Genomic DNA, 19,423 nt, shown 5'->3' with positions numbered 1-19,423 from the left:
GATTACAAATGATTACACTCTTGTTTCCCCCCTCGTTACCCTACTATTACCCCTTTATTACCGAGCTGTAACAGGAAGTGCAACCTATCCAACCTGCTTAAATTATCCAAACAAAATGTGATCTTTGAGGTTGTCTTAAAAATAAATCACATGACTTAGGAAGCAGTAAAAACATCAGTAAACACTATTGTCATGGAGATTCCAGGTTTGCTTTGTATTTTTGTTGTTTCTTATTTTTGCACTATAGTAGATTTAGTTGCCAGTTGCCTCAGCTTTAATCCTTCCTTTGTGTTCCTGTTTTCCTCACATCAGCTCCTTTTCTATTTTGTCCTGTCACATGTATGTTTCCCCATCTAGTTATTTTCCTTCCCGTTTCCTTTGCCTCTGCCCCGTGTTTTGTCCTTTTGTGTGGTTAGAATGAGCCAGCACAGCGGGGGAGATGCGCGCTGTAGCTGCAAACAGTTTTTTGACCGTGACATCGTGCTGTGGTAGCTTTGTTTTGTGTGTACGAGTCAGATATAAACCTGGACAGCTCACATTAAGAAGTGGAAGAATTATTTTTTCGACGCTTGGGACAGAAATGTGCAACTATAGTGGCATTATTAATTATCTGCAAATAAAGCTGCAACTCTGAGTGTTTCCCTGAGTCTGGGGTCCTTCATTTTGGATCCTTATGAACAAGTTATGAAAACTTTCAGTCACCATTCTTGGGAATTTTTTTACATAAGAGCAAAAACTTGAAACATGACATTTTTTTTTTTTTAAACCCCACAAACATTTCTAGCAACAACAACAACAACAACAACAAAAATCTATTTTCTGGTGTAAATGAGGCAGTTATTTAAATTAAATAGTCTTTTTAGTGAATCTCAAAAAAGATGAGGACATTATTCATGGACTTACAGAATCACAATGATTTTATGGCATTTTATACTCACCAGATGATAAAGATGATAAGCTGTTTTTTGTTTTTTGTCATTCATAAACCTTTGAGTGTGACTTTCAGGATTACTGTGTCCTTTGCACAACCATATTTTCACAACAGGCATCACAGGCTGATGAACAGCAAACAAAGCTAGACAAAGTTCTTCATATATCATATATAGCTTTATTTATTTTTGCATGAGGAATACACGGTGAAAATCCCCTGCAAATAGAGCCCCAGTCAGCCCCTGAAAGCGACAGAGGAGGCTATACACAAAATGTTTAAACATCAGCAAGCAATCCTTACGTTTTGTAAGCTATACTTCAGCAATTAAGCATACAAACCTGAAATGAAAAATAAACTGTTTAGGATCAATAGACTCTTAGGTGAAAGCACTGAATTTGTATAAATTGTTTTTCAGAGAGGCTGAAACATTTATTAAAAAACCATCAGTGTGTTTGTTCATGTAAAGGAACCCACTGTAACAATAAATAAATAAGTTGTTAATTATTAGAGTAACCTTTAATTACCCTGTGTAATTTAGAGCTAGGCCATGGCTTCATTGACCCCCACAAGGAGGGTTGAAAAGGAATTATAAATTTATATGTAGTCTCATAAAAATCTTGACATTTATAATATGATTGTCTGAGTGATGTCTATGTTGTTTCAGTTGGATGCATGGATATTCCTCCTGTGTTCATCCAGCTTAAATATCAGTTGCAACTAACAGCATAATATGAAAATACAGTTAATATACACCGACCAATGTCACATTTTCATTATCAAGACATACAATAACATCAAAAATCTGACTGACATGTATAATGTCTCAAAGGTTAGCAAAAAGTGGACAGTATTATATATTTGTCAGGGGCAGAAAGAACAAACGCTTTCACTGAAGGACTGGTTCAGATTGTGTCATCGTTCTCACAGAGCCCTTGTTGTGCTTCCAGGTTTTATGATTCTGTTTCTCGTTTCATCCTTTGACACTAAGTTTTTTTGTGTCTAATTTCATATGTTTTTAAAGGCAGACGAGTCTATTCATCATATAAAACTGAGGCAAAGCTGTCTGTCTATGTACACCTTCTGGTTTTTCCACACAACGTTGCTGTTCTGATGATTTCAGCAGCGAGAAAGAAAATGGCATTAAAGGGACTGAGCTGGTTTTAACTAGTCTCTTGTTTTTCATGCATGTTCCTTTGTCTAACAGCAGAAACAGAAACATATTGGAGCCTTTTTGGAGAATTCAGTTGTGTTAAAGCAGAAAAGCACATCAACTGCAACGACAGAACAATAGAAAAGCAAACAGATGGTAACTATAGCCATATGAAGCATCCACCATACCGTGAGTTCCTCTTGTTGTGAGTAATCCACAGGGCCTTAAGATGCTGAGAGCCTGGGACTATATGAAGCCTGCTATGCTCATTCTTGCCACCAACAACAGAACAATTGATGCACTTTTCTCCCAGCAGAGACATTTCAGGGTCACATTCTTGGTTAATAAAGGTACAGAGCTCTATAAATGCAGTCCATTTACAGTTTTACACTCACATTATTGGAGGTTTAATACTGACTAACTCCAATCAGTCATCTGACATGGCACAAACAATGAAATGATCCTTTATCCAATCTATTCCCACAGAAGGAAATCTTCAGCAAAAGACCAGGATCCACTAAACACTGTAGTGCATTAACAGGACATGCACTCAATGCCATATCAAACTGCTGAGGTCTGTTCTTATTTTACTGCACTGTTTGTCAGTTTTAGGACCTTCTGTGCTTCTTCACAAGCCAAAACATAAGAAGAAAAATAGTTGTTTAGGGTTTAAATACAAAGTATGTTGGCACTGCTTTTAGTTGTCTAAGAAACATCACTTTACTAAAACAATTACAGATTTTGTAGCTTATTAAGACTTTAAAACAGCAGCAAATATGAGTATTTATTCACAAGTAATGAACAAATGTCAAATGCGTCTGGGTGTTCACAAACATAATAGGCACCTCTTGGCCAGAACTGAGCATTATCAGATCCGCCATCAGTGCTCAATAAACTTTGTTCAGACTAACGTAAGGATAAACACTCTTTGCCCAAGCATCACACGAAGCAGAATTTAGGTTATGTCACAACATGAAACAAACCATTTTAACAGTGCATCTGACTTGAATGAGAATAACACAGCAGTGAACCTTTGACTTGTTGCATTTCATTCATTCTTTGTAAACTCTCCCGCCTCCCAGCGCAAAGCCATGGCACTCTTGCGTCTTCCTCCAGTGTGGATCTCTGGAAACTGGCAAAAGACACTTTATTGGTTTACTGCATTCACACCACTCCCTCCACCTCTTCCACCACAGCTTTCTCAGCTTATTAGAATAAAGATGGGATAAGCAAGTTTTGCAATGACAGTCTACCTTTTCTTTCTGTTATTCTATTGTGACTCAAACTATTGTCAGTTAAGACAGGATGTGACTTCTTTCTTTCCGAGGTACAACCCTGTCACGCCAGCTGCTGCTATATTTGACGCACATACTTTTTTCAGATGTACAAATCATCATCGAAACTATAATGCAAGATGACTTCAGAGGGAGACTGATTCAACATGGCTTCCATTACTTAAATATAAATATTTGTCTTAAAGAGACATGTCTTTACTGTGCATGGCATACTAACTTTGACTAAATTCATGGTGAAAATTGGACATCAAATATGATACAGCCGGGTGCATGAAGTAGAGTTTATTTTATAAAGCTTGTAGTTTTGGCTGCTACAATAAATTGTGTGGAGGGCGAAATGTCCTAGTAAAAGTATTTCACCACAAAGAAAAAGGATGTAAAAGGTTTCCTGAATAAGCAAGTCTGTTTTTTCTGCCTAAAATAAAGACTATTGTAACAAACAAAGCCATAAAATATACCCCTGTGATCAGGAGTTACATACACTCAGTGTGCATTTGAATGTCAGAGTAATATTTTCTTTGGATTTGTTCAGCAGCACTCACTAGAATAACCAACATTCAGAATAAAATTCATCTCAGTGAAAATCTGGGAAGGAGAATTGTAGATTTCAACAGAAGATCTTTTGGAGCCATTTCTGAACACTCACAGATTCCAGTATTAATCCCAATAATATTTGAATGGAAGCAAGTATAATGTAAATAGAAATGACTCTAACACTGAACCCTGTGGAACTCCATAGTTAACGTTTATTGCATGAGGACTCTCCATTTACACGAACAAATAATCTACGCAGAAGCTTTAGTATCTGTTTATAATAAAATAAAAATAATAAAATTGTTTCTGGTGGGTGTCGGACTCTGACAAGGCTGCTCTTGGTCACAAATTCTGATTATAGTTTTTATGGAAGGAATATCAGAGCAGCCCGGACTGAGAGTCAAACTCCGAACTCTGTCGTCATGGCCATTGAGCTCTGCGGCTTTCCTGAGAGAGGGATGTTTCCAGACAACAGCATTGTTGTGGGCATATCCATGAGCAGAGACCAGCTACTTGTAGTTGGGTGCAAACACCAGGGACGAGATCTGGGACTGTGTCATGTGAACTGATACAGGAGCCACTTGGTGAGGTGTCTCCTCTTTAGTGGCCTCATGATTAAATTCTGCCTCCAGCCTTGCACTGAAGTAGCTGCACAGCTCAGTGTAAGGTGACATGAATGAGAAGCTGCCAGCTGGAAAAGGGTGGAGCGCCCACTCCAGCTCCAGAACGAGTTGCTGCCCCGAGTGGAGGAGTCTGTTGGGTTTGTGTTCACAAACGAGGTTGTGAGAGCAGAGTGTGTGACTAACAGACACTCTGCTGAGCATAAAAGTGAAGCTGTCAGTCTACGTTGCTCCCCTCAGCTATGATCACGAGCTGAGGGGAGTGACATGGGGCGCCTCTGTCAGTGCGCCCCAGGGTGGCTGTGGCTACAATGTAGCTTGCCATCACCAGTGTGTGAATGTAGTGTGTGAATGTATGTGTGAATGGGTGGGTGACTGGATGTGTAAAGCGCTTTGGGGTCCTTAGGGACTAGTAAAGCGCTATATAAATACAGGCCATTTACCATTTACCATCATGGACATGATCACTGAAAACAAATACTTCAAGTTATCGCTGCTAAACGTGGCTCCACATGCTTTTAAATCACAACATAGTTGTTGCAGTCGTGTTTTTCACAGGACTGCACAGTAGACTACAGTCCTCTGAAAAAAAGATTAGACTTTGAAGTTTAATAATGTCCCTCCTCAGTGAGCGCTTAATTCCTCATTTATAAAGTCGCCAGAAGCGTATTAACCTCTCCTGGTTAATCAGCTCATATACAGTAGAACATGTGCATGGTATCATTTAACAAGTCCAAATAAGTGATTTGTCATTTCTTACTGTGATTCATGGCTAAATAGTAAATAGTTGTTGGTTAAGCATTCTGTGTGCTTAACTAACTTCATTAAATGAATTAATAAAAGAAAATTAATGAATTAATTAAATATCCTAAATTTAAAGTGATGACTATTTTTTTTTTTGCCTTATAAAGCATTTATAAATGAAAATTAAAGTACCTCAAGTACAACAAGTCTCAGCTCTATTCACAACAGAAACAACACACAAATGATGCACATAGAGATACAGAACAAAGACAAATGTATTGGCAGGTACAAACATTCCCATTCGAGGTTTCCAGAATACTGACATGTAAGAGGAACAGAGCCTTCAGTTCTTTATCTGATAAAATTAGGACAGAGAAGAAAAAAATACTAGAAATATGAGAAAGAATAAAAACCAAAACATCTGGTGTCAATTGTGTGGAAAATAAGGCAAAAACAAACTGTAGTGTGGGCTTCATAGGTGCCGTTGTCACTGAGGAGTGTAGAATTCTTAGTGTAATAATGTGTTGAGTTTACAATAACAGTGCACCTCCCTTTTGTGGCTACAAACATGGTGTTTTTATTATACTGTGAGTTTAGACGGAGGAATTCTTGCACCTTGGCTCAGGTGATGAGGCATATGATGTCCGTGTGAACGGCCAGTGTTTTTCCGTCTCCTCTTGTGTTTTCCCGGATCCTGGGCAGGACCTTGGACACTCACCTGTTTCATTCAGTGACGATCAGCGTGGCTGCATTTAAGCAGTGAGGTCATCTCTTCTTCTCCAGTCCATCAGCGACTCATGGTGACAACATGGCTCTATTTCCTTGTGATTTAGCTGTTGATTGTTGCATACTTACCTTGTCTCCTTGTGCCTACAGCTTTCTTTGCAACCCTTCTCATGAAGCGTCATGGAATTTGTGATCAATTTGCACACCATGCCAGCTGAGGCAGGCTGACCCGATCGCGCCCTTCAGGGTATTTTCCTTCAAGGCCTGAATGATCAGATGTGGGACAACTTAGCCTCCCAAGATGCCTGAGTCCTTCGAGGATCTGGTCTCTCTCTCTCTCTTAGGATTGAAAATGGCCTGAGGGAGAGAGGGCTGAAAGGAGTCTCAAGTCTCAGCCCACCTATTTTCATTAGTCTCCGATCCCGGTCCCCGCGCCACCTCCTCTGGTCCTAGTTTCCATTCTGTTCTATATTCTGGATTCACTGGCAGCCATCCCATCATCTTTTTGAACCCATCCATGGTGCCACCATCTTCACAAAACTGGACCTGAAAAACACCTACCATTTAGTCCACATCAGATATGGGAATGAATGGAAGAGAGCCTTTAATTCCCCACTGGGTCACTTTGAATACCAAGTCATGCCTTTCAGTCTTACAAATGCATCAGCACTTTTTCAGGCACTAGTGAATAACATTCTCAGAGATTTCCTAAACCTTTTCGTGTTTGTCCACCTCAATGACATTTTTTCCAAGGATCTCCCAGATAATTGAATCCGCTTTCACACGGTGTTTCAGTGGCTGCTGTATGTAAAGCAGAGAAGTGCGAGTTGCATTCACCATCCGTCATTTTTCTGGACTAATTTCTGGCAGAGGGGCAGGTGAAGACGGACCCTGCCAAAATCTGAGCAGTCGCTGAATGGCCCACTCCTTCCACTCGCAGGCACCTTCAACAGTTCCTTGGGTTTGCAAACTTGTACAGACGTTTCCCATTTTATCCACAACAACAGTCAGGTAGCAGCACCTGTAACTTATCTCCAAAAGTTGATTCTGTTCATCTGGACGTAGTGTTTTGTGGGAGAAACGTTTCTCACTCATCCAAGTGACGTCTTCAGTCTCAGCTGACTGCAGGTTTCAATCTTATAAACAGTACTTTTGCATAATGACTGAAACCAGCCGACTGAAGGAACAATGGGCTGGGAGGTCAGTTCCTTCATCATAATTATGCAAATTCTCATGACTCAACAACCACTGGCACATCTGTCACCATCTTACAATGCTGTGATTGCAGCTAATCCCCAACTCTCTGTGAGTGGTACTCATGGCCATTGATCAGTGGGCTTTGATCAATGGTCATGCGAATTTGCATAATTATGATGAAGGAACTGACCTCCCAGCCCATTGTTCCTTCAGTGGGCTGGTTTCAGTCATTATGCACATGTCCTGTTTATAAGATTGGGGAAACCTGCAGTCAGCTGAGACTGAAGAAGTCACTTACTCACCAGGTTGGTTGAGCATGCATCAAGACACCTGTAACTTACCTCATGTCAGCAAAGGTTTTGTTCACTTGGCCACCTGAAGCTGAATCAGATCACAAGAACTTAACCTATTTGAGAACAGCCAAGAGACTGAACGCCCGTCAAGGCTCACTGGTCACTATTTTTTGCACGTTTTAACTTTAACTCCTATCGTTCAAGGTCCAGAAATGTCAAACGCTCTCTCCCGCCAGTTCGTCACCAACACTAGTACTGCTGAGCCTGGCTACATCCTCCCTGGTTCCTGCAGGGTGGGTGCAGTAACCTGGAGAATCAAGGACACGATCCAGCAGGCCCTTCAGGAGAAGCCTAACCCAGGCACTGGCCCGCCTGGTTGCCAGTTTGTACCCACCTCTACATGTGCCACAGTACTCCACTGGATCCATACCTTCCATTTTTCCATTCATCCTGGGATGAGTAGGACCATATGTTTGCTTCGCTGTCACTTTTGGTGGATTCGGTAGAAAAGGATGTGAGAGAGTACGTAGTAGCTTGCCTGCAATAAACACCATAACCAGTGCTTTTTCGGGTTGCTCCAACCACTAGCCATTCCACAGAGACTCTGTTCCACATAAATTTTGTTACTGGTCTCCCCGCTTCCTCGGGAAAAACTGTAATACTCACCAGTGTTGATAGGATTTCTAATTCAGCCCACCTTTAGCATTGGACAAACTGCCATCAGCTGTTGAGACAGCTAAACTATTGACAGATCATGTTTTCCGACTCCACGGAATTCCAGATCCTGTCTGATCGAGGTCCTCAGTTTACTTCACAGGTGTGGAAGTCCTTCTGTTCTGCACTGGGAGCTGCTAGGGTTTAAAATGATTAATTAAAGCTGTTTTTATTATTTTTATATACACAACGCAATGTGCTCAAAAACAAGTTGGCGCTCCATGTTTTGAGGATCTAAAACGTTGTTCAGGGGTGGCTTGGGGTGGCTGTGGCTCAGGAGGTAGAGCAGGTCACTTACTGATCGGAAGGTTGGCGGTTTGATCCCAGGCTCCTCCAGTCTGCATGCCAAGTATCCTTGGGCAAGATGCTAACCCCAAGTTTCTCTCCGATGCATCCACCGGAGTGTGACTGTGTAGTTAGACAGCACTAAGTCCAAATATTGAGAACTGACGGGAAGCAGAGGGTTTTGCTACATGCTTACACATCACACTAGATAATGGTTAGAAGGATATTTGCTAGGCCGAAGAGAGTTAAATAGAAACAGTAGTAGGATATTATTAAAATGATCAAGGCTAGGCAGGGAGGTGTTTTCTTTTCTGTCTTGTCATTCCAGGAAAAGAAGCAGATAATGAGGGTCATGACTAGGGATGGGTATCGAAAACCGGTTCTTGTTGAGAACCGGTTCCCACTGTTTCAATTCCTTGGAATAGTTTGCCATTTTTGCAAACGATTCTCTTATCGACTCCAGTCGCCCCAAATGACATCACCACGTTGTGGAGCGTCATTTACCTGGCAGGAAACATGGCGGCTCAAACGCTCAAAAGTTTGGTTATACTTTACGAGAACGGATGACAACAGGGCAACTTGCAACACTTGCAAAGTAGATATTTCATTTAAGGGAGGAAACACTACGAATATGCAAAAGCATTTGCTCACAAAACACACGATGACCTTAAATGAATGTCGTGTTTTTAATTCCGCTCGACTCGTGAATCTCAACCCAGCAGCAGCGGTAACGTTTGCACGTCCTCTCCCGTTAATGCGGCAGGTAAATAATCAACTAACAGTCCATATTATGTTAGCGCGATCTGCCTTATTACAAACCTGCCATCACTGTGCATTTAGTGACCATGATGAGAGAGGCAGTCTGGCTCAGATGCTGGCAGTTGTCGCTGCAGTCTACCGGTAGCGTCTCCTTTCAGGCCAGGATAGACGAATGTCACCGAGCAGTGACTCAGTTTGTGGTCAAAAGTTTGCACCCATTTGCCACAGCAGATGCCCCGATTTCACTTTGGTAAGTGAATGTGTTTAATTGTAGGCAGGGACATTACTGGATATTCTTGTGTAATTGCTACAGAACAATTTATGTTATACTTTGTTATTGCTACAGAAGAATATTTATTTTATTATTTTACATTTACAATTTTTTTTCCTGGGGACCCTGTGACACCCCATTGAAGAGCTGTAGGCTGGATCTCTTAAGATCTCACTGTTGGGTTTCTAAGGCCATGTTACTCCTAAATTTCTATCTTGTTCAAAGAGAAGATATAAAACAAAGTTCTAAGCTAATCGACCTTAGTGTTCTCCTTTTTTAAAAAGAATCAATAAGAGAATCGATAAAGAATCGAATCGTTAAACAGAATCGAAAATGGAATCGGAATCGTGAAAATCTTATCAATACCTATCCCTAGTCGTGAGTGAGGAGAAGGCCAAATGGAGACATCAGGATGGTTCGGGGAAGAAGACAGTTATAATAATAGTGTGTTATTGTTGGGTTATAAAAACGATACGGCCCGATCCAGGGCCGTCCTTTGTGTGAAGACAGGTGGCTGTGTTCACATGGAGGTCCAGTCCAACTTGTAATTCCAACTGCTGAAGCAAATTAAATCTTTTTAAATTACATATATTTCTCCTGTAATTCCTTCTGAAGAAACTGAACATGACAGAGCCCGGGTCAGTCTCAGTTCCAGATATCATCCCCAGACCAACAGCCAAACAGAAGGGTTGGATCAGGAGCTGGAGGCTACGCTTCACTGCTTCACTTCCAACAATCCATCAACTTGGTCATCATATCTTGTCTGGGTGGAGTATGTACACATGTCTCACACCTCATCTGCACAGTTTTGTCTTCTGTTGAGATCTCCCTAGGATACCAACCCCCTTTATTCCCAGAGACACAGATTGAACTTGCTGCTCCTTCTGTGTGACATCACTTGCAGCGGTGTCAACATGTCTGGACACAGGCCAGAGACATTACATTTATTTATAAATGTTTATAAGGCAAAAATAGTCCTTACGTTAGATGAGGTCACACAAATTACTAGTAAATGCCGGAATTAACCATGAAAAAATTTGTATTTATGAAAACACACAAACAATCACCTCATATCTTATTTACACTATAAATGAGACAATGAGCACATTATGTTTGAGCTTATTTATCAAGTCTCAGGTTTCATAATGACAGTATAAATATGAAATGCAAAGCATGAAATTGCATGTTTTGGTTGATGACAAAGAAATTCAAAGATGTTTCATCAAGAACTCACTCTGTGATCACACGATAGAGCAGCACGATCCATCCTGTGGGTGGTTTTCATTGGTGAAGATGGAGACGACTTGCACTTCACAGGAACATCAACTAATACGACACACCACAATTGATAATTAGCATTAACATAGGCAAATGGAGGGAAAAACATGGTGAATATCATGCTAGCATACCTGAGTTATTAAAGGTCAACGTTTCCATGCGATTTGACAATACTCTTTCTGCGCAGAACCTGTCTTTGGCATACAGATTTTCCCTCTCCTTCTTCAGCTCATCCTCCCTCTGCTTTACCATCTTGATCTCTTCATCCACCAAGGATATTGTGCTTCTCGAACGTAGTTTGAAAAATGGGTTGTTCAGGAACATTTTTTCCTGGGGCTGCTCACATGCTTTACTGAGAGAGAACTCAGAGGCACTGCGAATAATCAAATTGGACGTCTCCAGGATGATGACACTGGAGCTGGTCTCTTTGGAGTGCCACTCACTAGACTGAGCTTTCATGTTGTCTTTAACATGCCTGGGACTAGAGGTAAAATCATTGCTAGGGTCCAGAATAATTACATTGTTCGCTGACATTTCATGTTTGAATGGTTCCTTGGTAGGTGAGGAGGTGATGATGAATGACGGCGTCAGTGGAGTGCTTATTGATCTAGGGATACTTCTTGATGGTGCACAATCAGTAGATTTGCCCATCCTGGAAAGGCCCCTCTCCCTTTTGAAATTTTCTTCCCTCTCCAGTGATATGCGAATATCCCTTTCAACTGCTTCTGGATCATCATAAGGGGACCTGTAACTGGAATCATCCAAACCAGAATCCTCTGAGCAGGGGCTGAATTGGGTGTGAGGATACTCCCCAACCAGATCTAAGTTTTCCAGATCATGTGCTTTCTTGTGAGGTCGGTCAATGTTGCGTACTGGAGTGTACATGAAGCTGTGGCTGCCGTGGAAGCTCAGCTGCTTGGTTGTAGGTAAGACTACCTTGTTTTTGGTTTGTTCCTCCATTTCCCGCCACTGTTTACGAGCCAGCTGGAAGTCCACGTGCTCTGTACTAACATTCTCACTCTTGGTTTCCTGTATCACACAGAAGTCTTTAGGTAGCTTCTTGACTGCATCTACACTGATGTGCGGTTGGTGAGTGATGTGGTTATAATTGGCATCTTTACCATTCTCACTCTCATCTTCAGATATTTTAGACAAGCCTTGAAGGCCTAACGGGTTATATTTAACCTCTTGTGAAGGGCTGGGAAAAGGAACGTTAACCTCGGGCTGTTCCAGAACGTCTTCCACTTGCGGGACCTCAAAACACACTTCATGAAAAGCGTTGCTGTCTTGGTCTTCAGCACCTGTCATCTCAGCTTTTTGTACAAAGAGCTCCTGGGCACTCAACTGAAGACTATCCAAGTATGAATCATCATCTTCTTTATTAATAGAAGAGGAGAATATTGTTCTCCATTTTTCATCCGTCTCACTATCTGAAGATGCTGCTGCAATCTCAACTCTCAGGCATTCTTCCATTTCATCAGGACCAGGTTCATGGCAGGATTCGGTGGAGACGTCTGACATAGCTTCTTCTCTAATGCACTGTGCTAACATAGACTCCTCTGTGACGGATGGTTCAAATATGAGTTCTTGGGCCTCTGGGTCTTTATATATTTCCAGATTTAGATAGCCATCTTGTTCAGAATGCAGATAATTGTCAACAGCCCCAGGCTCTGGCTCAGGATACTGATCTAGCACAGGGTCTAGCACTGGTTCAGGGTATTGCGTTGATTCTGGGAACGGCTCTGGCTCTGGGTCTAGCGCTGGTTCAGGGAATTGCGTTGATTCTGGGAATGGCTCTGGCTCTGGGTCTAGCGCTGGTTCAGGGAATTGCGTTGATTCTGGGAACGGCTCTGGCTCAGGGTCTAGCACTGGTTCAGGGTATTCCTCTGGTTCAGGGTATTGCGTTGATTCTGGGAACGGCTCTAGCTCAGGGTCTAGCGCTGGTTCAGGGAATTGCGTTGATTCTGGGAACGGCTCTGGCTCAGGGTATTCCTCCGGTTCAGGGTATTGCTCTAGTTCAGGGTATTGCTCTAGTTCAAGACTTAGTTCCTCAGGATCTTCACAAGGCTCTGGGCTTTGTACTGGTACAGCATCTTGTTCTAGCTCAGGGGTCTGTTCTTGCGCAGGATCTAGTTCTGGTGTTTTCCTCCTCTTATGTTGGGGGTCATTCTCACACACACTGTCTACACTGGAGAGTGGGTCGGACACAGATGAGGTGACTGATTCATTCCTGCTGAGCTCTTCACAGGCCGGCTCCAAAACCAAAGCTTCTTTTTGATTCTGACAAGCCGTTTCAGTGCAGACGTTGGGGTCAGAGCAGTCAAGCTTGTCATTTGCGTCTCTGCTGCGTGGCATGTCAGTTAATAAAGTGTCGAGCGTTACCTTTTCCAACGGAGACTCTGGGACTAATGGCGGTGTCGCTGAACAAACAAGCTCATCATCTGCAATAAAATCCTGTTGCTTAGGTGAATCAGCCATGCCAACATCCACTTCACAATCCATCTCCAACGCTGATTGTTCTGCTGTTTCCATGGTGATGGACATGGAGTTGTGATCCTCAGCTGTGCTGCAACCTTTCTTCAGCTCCTTTCCATCTGCCTCTCTATCCACTGAGGTAGCCTTCTGAGAGAAAAGAGAATAAGAGAAGGAAAGATTTGTTTTTTAGAACGGAGAATTGCTGTTTGTTTGTTTTAAACACACACACACACACACATGTAGAGGTGTGTGTGGGTGTGTGTTAATTTCTCTGTTTCCTCTGTCATTGAGTGCAGAAAGAAAGGCAGCGTATAAAAAACAGCTAAATTAGAGAGTATTTTTTGTCTATTGTGTCTACCCTTATGTAAGGACTGGGTCTGGGTACCACCACACACTTTAAGTAAGCTTTGTAGGGGCTGATTGCTGCTACATCAGGAAATGTGTCTGAAATCTTGTGTTGCAGCTTTATCTGTCAAAAAAATCAAGTCTTGTTTGCAGCGTTTTTGATAAATAATGTCATAGGAAAATGTAGCCTGTTCAGACCATAAGCCCTATATATGCTGTTTAGTTACACAAGTAACCAAATAATAAAGACAAGAAGTAGTGACAGAAATGTACACAATACAAAAGACTCTCCCTGTGTGTTTGTGTGTCTGTGTGCACACGTCTGTCTGTAAATATGTTTGTTAAACAAATAGAAAAAGTGAGTACTGCCATTACAAATGCCAGGATGCTACTTCCTACATACATTAACATTCAAACTATCAGCCACAACAGTGGCTTCTTAGCTTTGCCACTGAAGGATAGCATAAACTGTGCATGTATTTAAGCTGCAAACTTTCCTGTTATTAAAACTAAATTAGAAATAACACACAGAAAAGATATATGCTTACTAAAATGTATTTAATCTTTTGCACAAAAGCCTTTGTTGATGATGGCAGCTTCAAGCTGCCTGCTGTATGGAGAAACTAGTCGCATGTAGTGTCATTTTGGCCCATTCTGCCACACAGATTTTAAAATTCTTCTCATGGAAAAGAAGGTGTTGAGTAATCAGGCCTCATCCTATTTCAATGACCTTACAGTACCAGATCATCCTGTGGGTGATACGGTACAGTGAGCAATTTCTATATATTAGTGCTATTTTTTAAATATGTAAACTCTGTAACATGTTGTACTACTTAATTAGTTTAGTCTGTTACTGTCTGGAGCAACTGTAACCCACATCATTTCCTTAGAGCAGCGGTCTCCAACCTTTTTTGCGCCACGGACCGGTTTGTGCCCGACAATATTTTCACGGACCGGCCTTTAAGGTGTCGCGGATAAATACAACAAAATAAAACTAGTACCGGTACCGAAAAAAATAATATTTATTCATAACACACGGGAAAAGACCCAGGGAAACCCAGTTAACCATAAAAACCCTGAAAACCATAAATTTCACACCCGAGCCTCAACTCTCACGGCCTATGGCCCGGGTGTTGGGGACTGCTGGCTTAGAGGACTGAGGCCTGTGCAGATCAACAGTGGGGAACAGTGCATCACATTGGTATATTCCACATGTGATGGTAACTTGTGTGATTGCCTCAGAGTTCGTCTTAAGTGTTGTCGTCCATAGTACCATTAAGTTCCTGATGTTATTACAGTTCTCCCAGCAGGGATGTCATCTTCACTGCTCTTCATGCACTTCTTATCAAGTTATGGCATTTTCATAACACAGACTTGCTTGTGCAAAAGCCATGAAAACAATTAAACCTTATTTGACATTTGTCTAAACATGAATAGGAATTCAAACACTTTCAGCACAGTATGAAGACTTTGTTATCAAAATGTTTCGTTTTATTATCAAAGCCTTGCTGACATTGGAAATAGTTCTGTAAAAATGTAGACATAAGCTAGAGAAAAAGTGTTCAGACAGAAAAATGAAACGTGAACGATTTGTTGAAACAAAACTGATAGCACTGACAGAAGCAAATCATACATGTGGAACTATATGCATGAGACAACAGATGAAGAAAATATATACAGTCTTAAAACAGCAGCAAGTCAAAGTGTGTAGGCACGTAGCTACAGTTGAGACAGCTCACTGAAGTTCAAACCAAGCCTCAACATAAAGAAAGATGATTGTTGATGCAGATGAGCTGCTGTGAGTAATTCAGGTTGATGTACAACCATGGGAATGGTCTGAAATGAGAAAATACTCAGTGAGCAGCAGTTCCCCCTGTTGATGTCAGGAGTCAGAGGAGGATGTCCAGACTGCTTTGAGCTGATAAGGAGGCAAGAATAACTCAGTCAGCTACTTCTTACAAACGAGGTAGGCAGCATCTGTATATAGACATAGAAAATAATGAATCAAGCAGAAAAAACAAATTGAGTTCCTTTCCATCTTGCAGGAGACAAAAATGGCTTTTCAAAGAGCAAAAAGTGCAAAAAATATCATCAGCTGCATCTTCCTGGAAGATACTGAAACCCAGGCCATAACTTTCCAGAGTGAAGCAATATTTTAATGGATGTTTCACATGGTGGCCAACACCTGTTTGCTCACTGGGGAATCCTACAGGTCTTAGAAACTTCAACAATAAAACTCATGGACTTTATGGCTGGTCTTTTCCTTCTTTAACTGTATAAATTTACCGTGTAGTCTTAGTGTGTTGTAAGGCAGCGGTCCCCAACCCCCGGGCCTCGGACCGGTACCGGTCCGTGAGTCGTTTGGTACCGGGCCGCGAGAGTTGAGGCTCAGGTGTGAAATGTCTGGTTTTCAGGGTTTTTATCGGTTTTCAGCGTTATTTTGTTATCGTTTTTATCGTTAACTCTGTTTTCCTGGGTCTTTTCCCGTGTGTTATGAATAAATCTTCTTTTTTTCGGTACTGGTACTGGTTTTATTTTGTTGTATTTATCCATGACACCTTAAAGGCCGGTCCATGAAAATATTGTCGGGCATAAACCGGTCCGTGGTGCAAAAAAGGTTGGGGACCGCTGTTGTAAGGTTTAACCTTTCGAGGTGGGGTATGGTTTGGGACCACAGCCCTTTATAGGTTTTAGGTTCTGTTAGCGATGCTTGTTTACATGTGGCTAAAATTCCTCCCGATCCTACTTTTAATTGGGACCAACAAGGAGTAATATTTAACTGTACTTTGGTCACTTTGTTATATTCAGGTCCTCAAAGCTGAGCTCAGTGTTTGTAGAAGACCCCGTCTTTGTGTTTCAGTCTCATCCTACCTTCCTGGACCATGAATCAAATTGTTTTCTATCTGGTTTCATCTGCAGTTGGATAGTGACAGTGGCAAAGACTGCCAGTGGAAGGTTTCACACTCACAGACACACACACACACACACACGCACGCACGCACGCGCGCACGCACGCGCACGCACACACACACACACTCTCTCCTGTAACGACACAAGAATGCGACAGACTTGGTGCCATGGTAACCACTGAAAGGCCTGGCACTTATACTGCAATGCTCAGCTGTCACCTCCTCCACTTCCACCTCCCCCGCAACAACTCATCAGCAGCCTGTTAAATGTGACTGGAAGCAGTGCTGTACTCAAAGTGGACATGAAACACGACATGTATTAAGTCTAATTTACATCATGGGGCCCTACACTAAAACCTGTCATAGATTTAACACAAGCCGGATCTAAGACAATGCACAATGTCTGTGGATGGTTACTGCTAATGTTAGGTAACTAGTGACAGAACCTAGACTGTGGTGGAAAACAGGGAAGCTAAAACTAAAAAGCAGTTGAAGGGCATCACTTTTATTCCATCCCTGGCTGTAGCAATGAGCTTTGTGTTTAAAGAAAAGGCAAGGATATACTGTTCAGTCTGACTGTCACTTTCAACACCTCTTTAAGCAGTAATTAGTTCTTCATTAGTAGCTGTAACACTCTACATGTGTTGGAAGCACTCAGAGAATACAAGACAAATAACTATCTGATTATCTGACCACTGGATGCACAGCTTTGTGTATTTTTTTATATTCAGTTGATACAGATGGGTATCAGATTCTTCATGTTAGTATAAACAATACATTCAACAATAGTCACGGATTAGTGTTGGATAGATTTTGTGAAATCTCCAAATTTCCTTTTCCTTTTTTAAAAGGAAGAACAAAAATGTTTGGAATCCAGCTGTGTTGTTCTTTTTCACGTTCTCTCAGATGAATTTCATCAGCACCATATATGTGTTGCATCTATAGAAAGATTGTAATCGTTGGGAAAAACCAACACAGCTACCATACACCACCTTGGCGACAGTGGGAAAGAAAACCCCCTTTTAACAGGAAGTATGATGTTGGGCCAGAACAGAGTTCACTGCCGCTGGTGGTTGGATGATTCTGGAAAAGTCATTCCTTCATTCATTGTTTTGCTGATTTAAATTTTATCAGCAAACTGTCCTCCTCTGTATACAGAACACTGTCTATATATGGGACCTCTATAAAGCAGTGGCTTTGTCCTCCTCTCATCCCCGTCATGGCTCCGGAGGTTTCTTCCTGATAAAATGGGGGTTTTTCTTTCTCACTGTCGCCAAAGTGCTTGCTCATAGGGAGTCATTTAATTGTTGGGGTTTTCTGTTTTTTTGTGTATTATTTATAATATAAATTCAAATTCAATTCAATTCAATTTTATTTATACAGCACCAAATCACAACAACAGTCACCTCAAGGTGCTTTATATTGTAAGGTAGACACTACAATAATACATACAGAGAAAAACCCAGCAATCATATGACCCCCTATGAGCAGCACTTTGGCGACAGTGGGAAGGAAAAACTCCCTTTTAACAGGAAGAAACCTCCGGCAGAACCAGGCTCTGGAGGGGCGGGGCCATCTGCTGTGATTGGTTGGGGTGAGAGAAGGAAGACCGATGAATTCAGTTTAATTTATATAGCGCCAAATCAGTTACATTAAGGTGCTTTGGCGTGGATTCAATTGCAGGATCAACTACTGGATTTAGATTCAATACAAGGAAATGCTAAAATGTCTAAAACCAAACAAAGACAAAAGAGCTTTTTGAATTATCATCTTAAATGATTGTCTACTTATCAGAAAACCATTTATTTCCACACTTCTTGAGCAACGTCTCAAACATTTTGTTCTTCTTTAAATGTCACATTTATAATTGTGGGGTTTGACAAATGCACGTTCACAAAGGGCTCACCTGTGATTGGTTTAAATCTGGAAGAAAAGAAAGACCTCGAAGTCTTTCAGCAGTGGTGTTCAGCTTATATCACAGCAACAGATTTCTTTCAGGCTTTTAATATTTGGCCATTTTATTTTTTTTTATAAATCACAATAGGATTCACATCAGATGAACCTTTAGAAAAAAACACTGGTGAGTAAACAGCAGAATCAGGAAAGGCTGGCCAGCTGTGGACTGATGCTCCACACTTTTACGTGTGACAACAAGAAGCAGGCAGGTGTCTAGAATAGAATAGAATGCCTTTATTGTCACTATACAGTTGTACAATGAGATACAGAGCATCTCCTACTCAGTGTAAACATGCTGGGGGGCACAGTTCTGCAGCGCTATGTACATATGGACAATATTAACATAGGGAAAAACATATATACATAAAATGTACAATATACAAGACGTAAGTAATATGTAATAAATAGTGTTATGTATATAGTTATTGCACATAGAATTGGTATTGCACAGTGGTGGTCCATAGAGGAAGTGGGAAGTGGGGGGCTGTGTTATCTGTGCATGTGTGAGTTCAGGGTGGTTATGGCTTTGGGGAAGAAACTGTTTTTGAGTCTGAGGGAAGCAGGCTGAACATGTTGGAGCCAGGGTGGGAGCTGTCCTTGATAATGTTTGCTGCTCTGCTGAGGCATAAATGTCCATCAGGGAGGGGAGAGGGCAGCCGATGATCTTTTGTGCTGTCTTGACCACACTCTGAAGCCTCGCTCTATCCGCCTTGGTGCCGCCTTGGGGGTGGCTGTAGCTCAGGTGGCAGAGCAGGTCAGCCACTAATCAGAAAGTCGGTGGTTCGATCCCAGGCTGCCTCCTGGCTGCATGCCAAATATCCTTGGGCAAGATACTAACCCCGTGTTTGCCTACTGGTGGTGGTCAGAGGGCCCGGTGGCGCCAGTGTCCGGCAGCCTCGCCTCTGTCAGTGCGCCCCAGGGCAGCTGTGGCTACAATGTAG

At 41.8% G+C, this 19,423-nt stretch overlaps 1 protein-coding gene across 1 annotated transcript in view; it reads right to left on the bottom strand.

Annotated features, from left to right (window-relative positions):
* Positions 1 to 1,165: 1,165 nt before the first annotated feature.
* LOC308386107 (uncharacterized protein) overlaps positions 1,166 to 19,423 on the bottom strand; it is an 84,986-nt gene continuing 66,728 nt past the window's right edge. Inside the window, exons 6-8 of the mRNA XM_080865424.1 lie at positions 10,929 to 13,419; positions 10,754 to 10,845; positions 1,166 to 3,213 (exon numbers count right to left, since the gene is read on the bottom strand). Coding sequence (XP_080721550.1) covers positions 3,130 to 3,213; positions 10,754 to 10,845; positions 10,929 to 13,419 — 2,667 coding nt within the window. The 3' untranslated portion in view covers positions 1,166 to 3,129. The remainder of the gene's footprint in view (positions 3,214 to 10,753; positions 10,846 to 10,928; positions 13,420 to 19,423) is intronic.

Source organism: Rhamphochromis sp. 'chilingali' (genome assembly GCF_963969265.1).
Source record: "Rhamphochromis sp. 'chilingali' genome assembly, chromosome: 18".
In the NCBI taxonomy this organism is placed as follows: domain Eukaryota; kingdom Metazoa; phylum Chordata; class Actinopteri; order Cichliformes; family Cichlidae; genus Rhamphochromis; species Rhamphochromis sp. 'chilingali'.
Note: the sequence above shows the minus strand (reverse complement) of the source record. Positions and strands in the feature narration are given on the sequence as shown.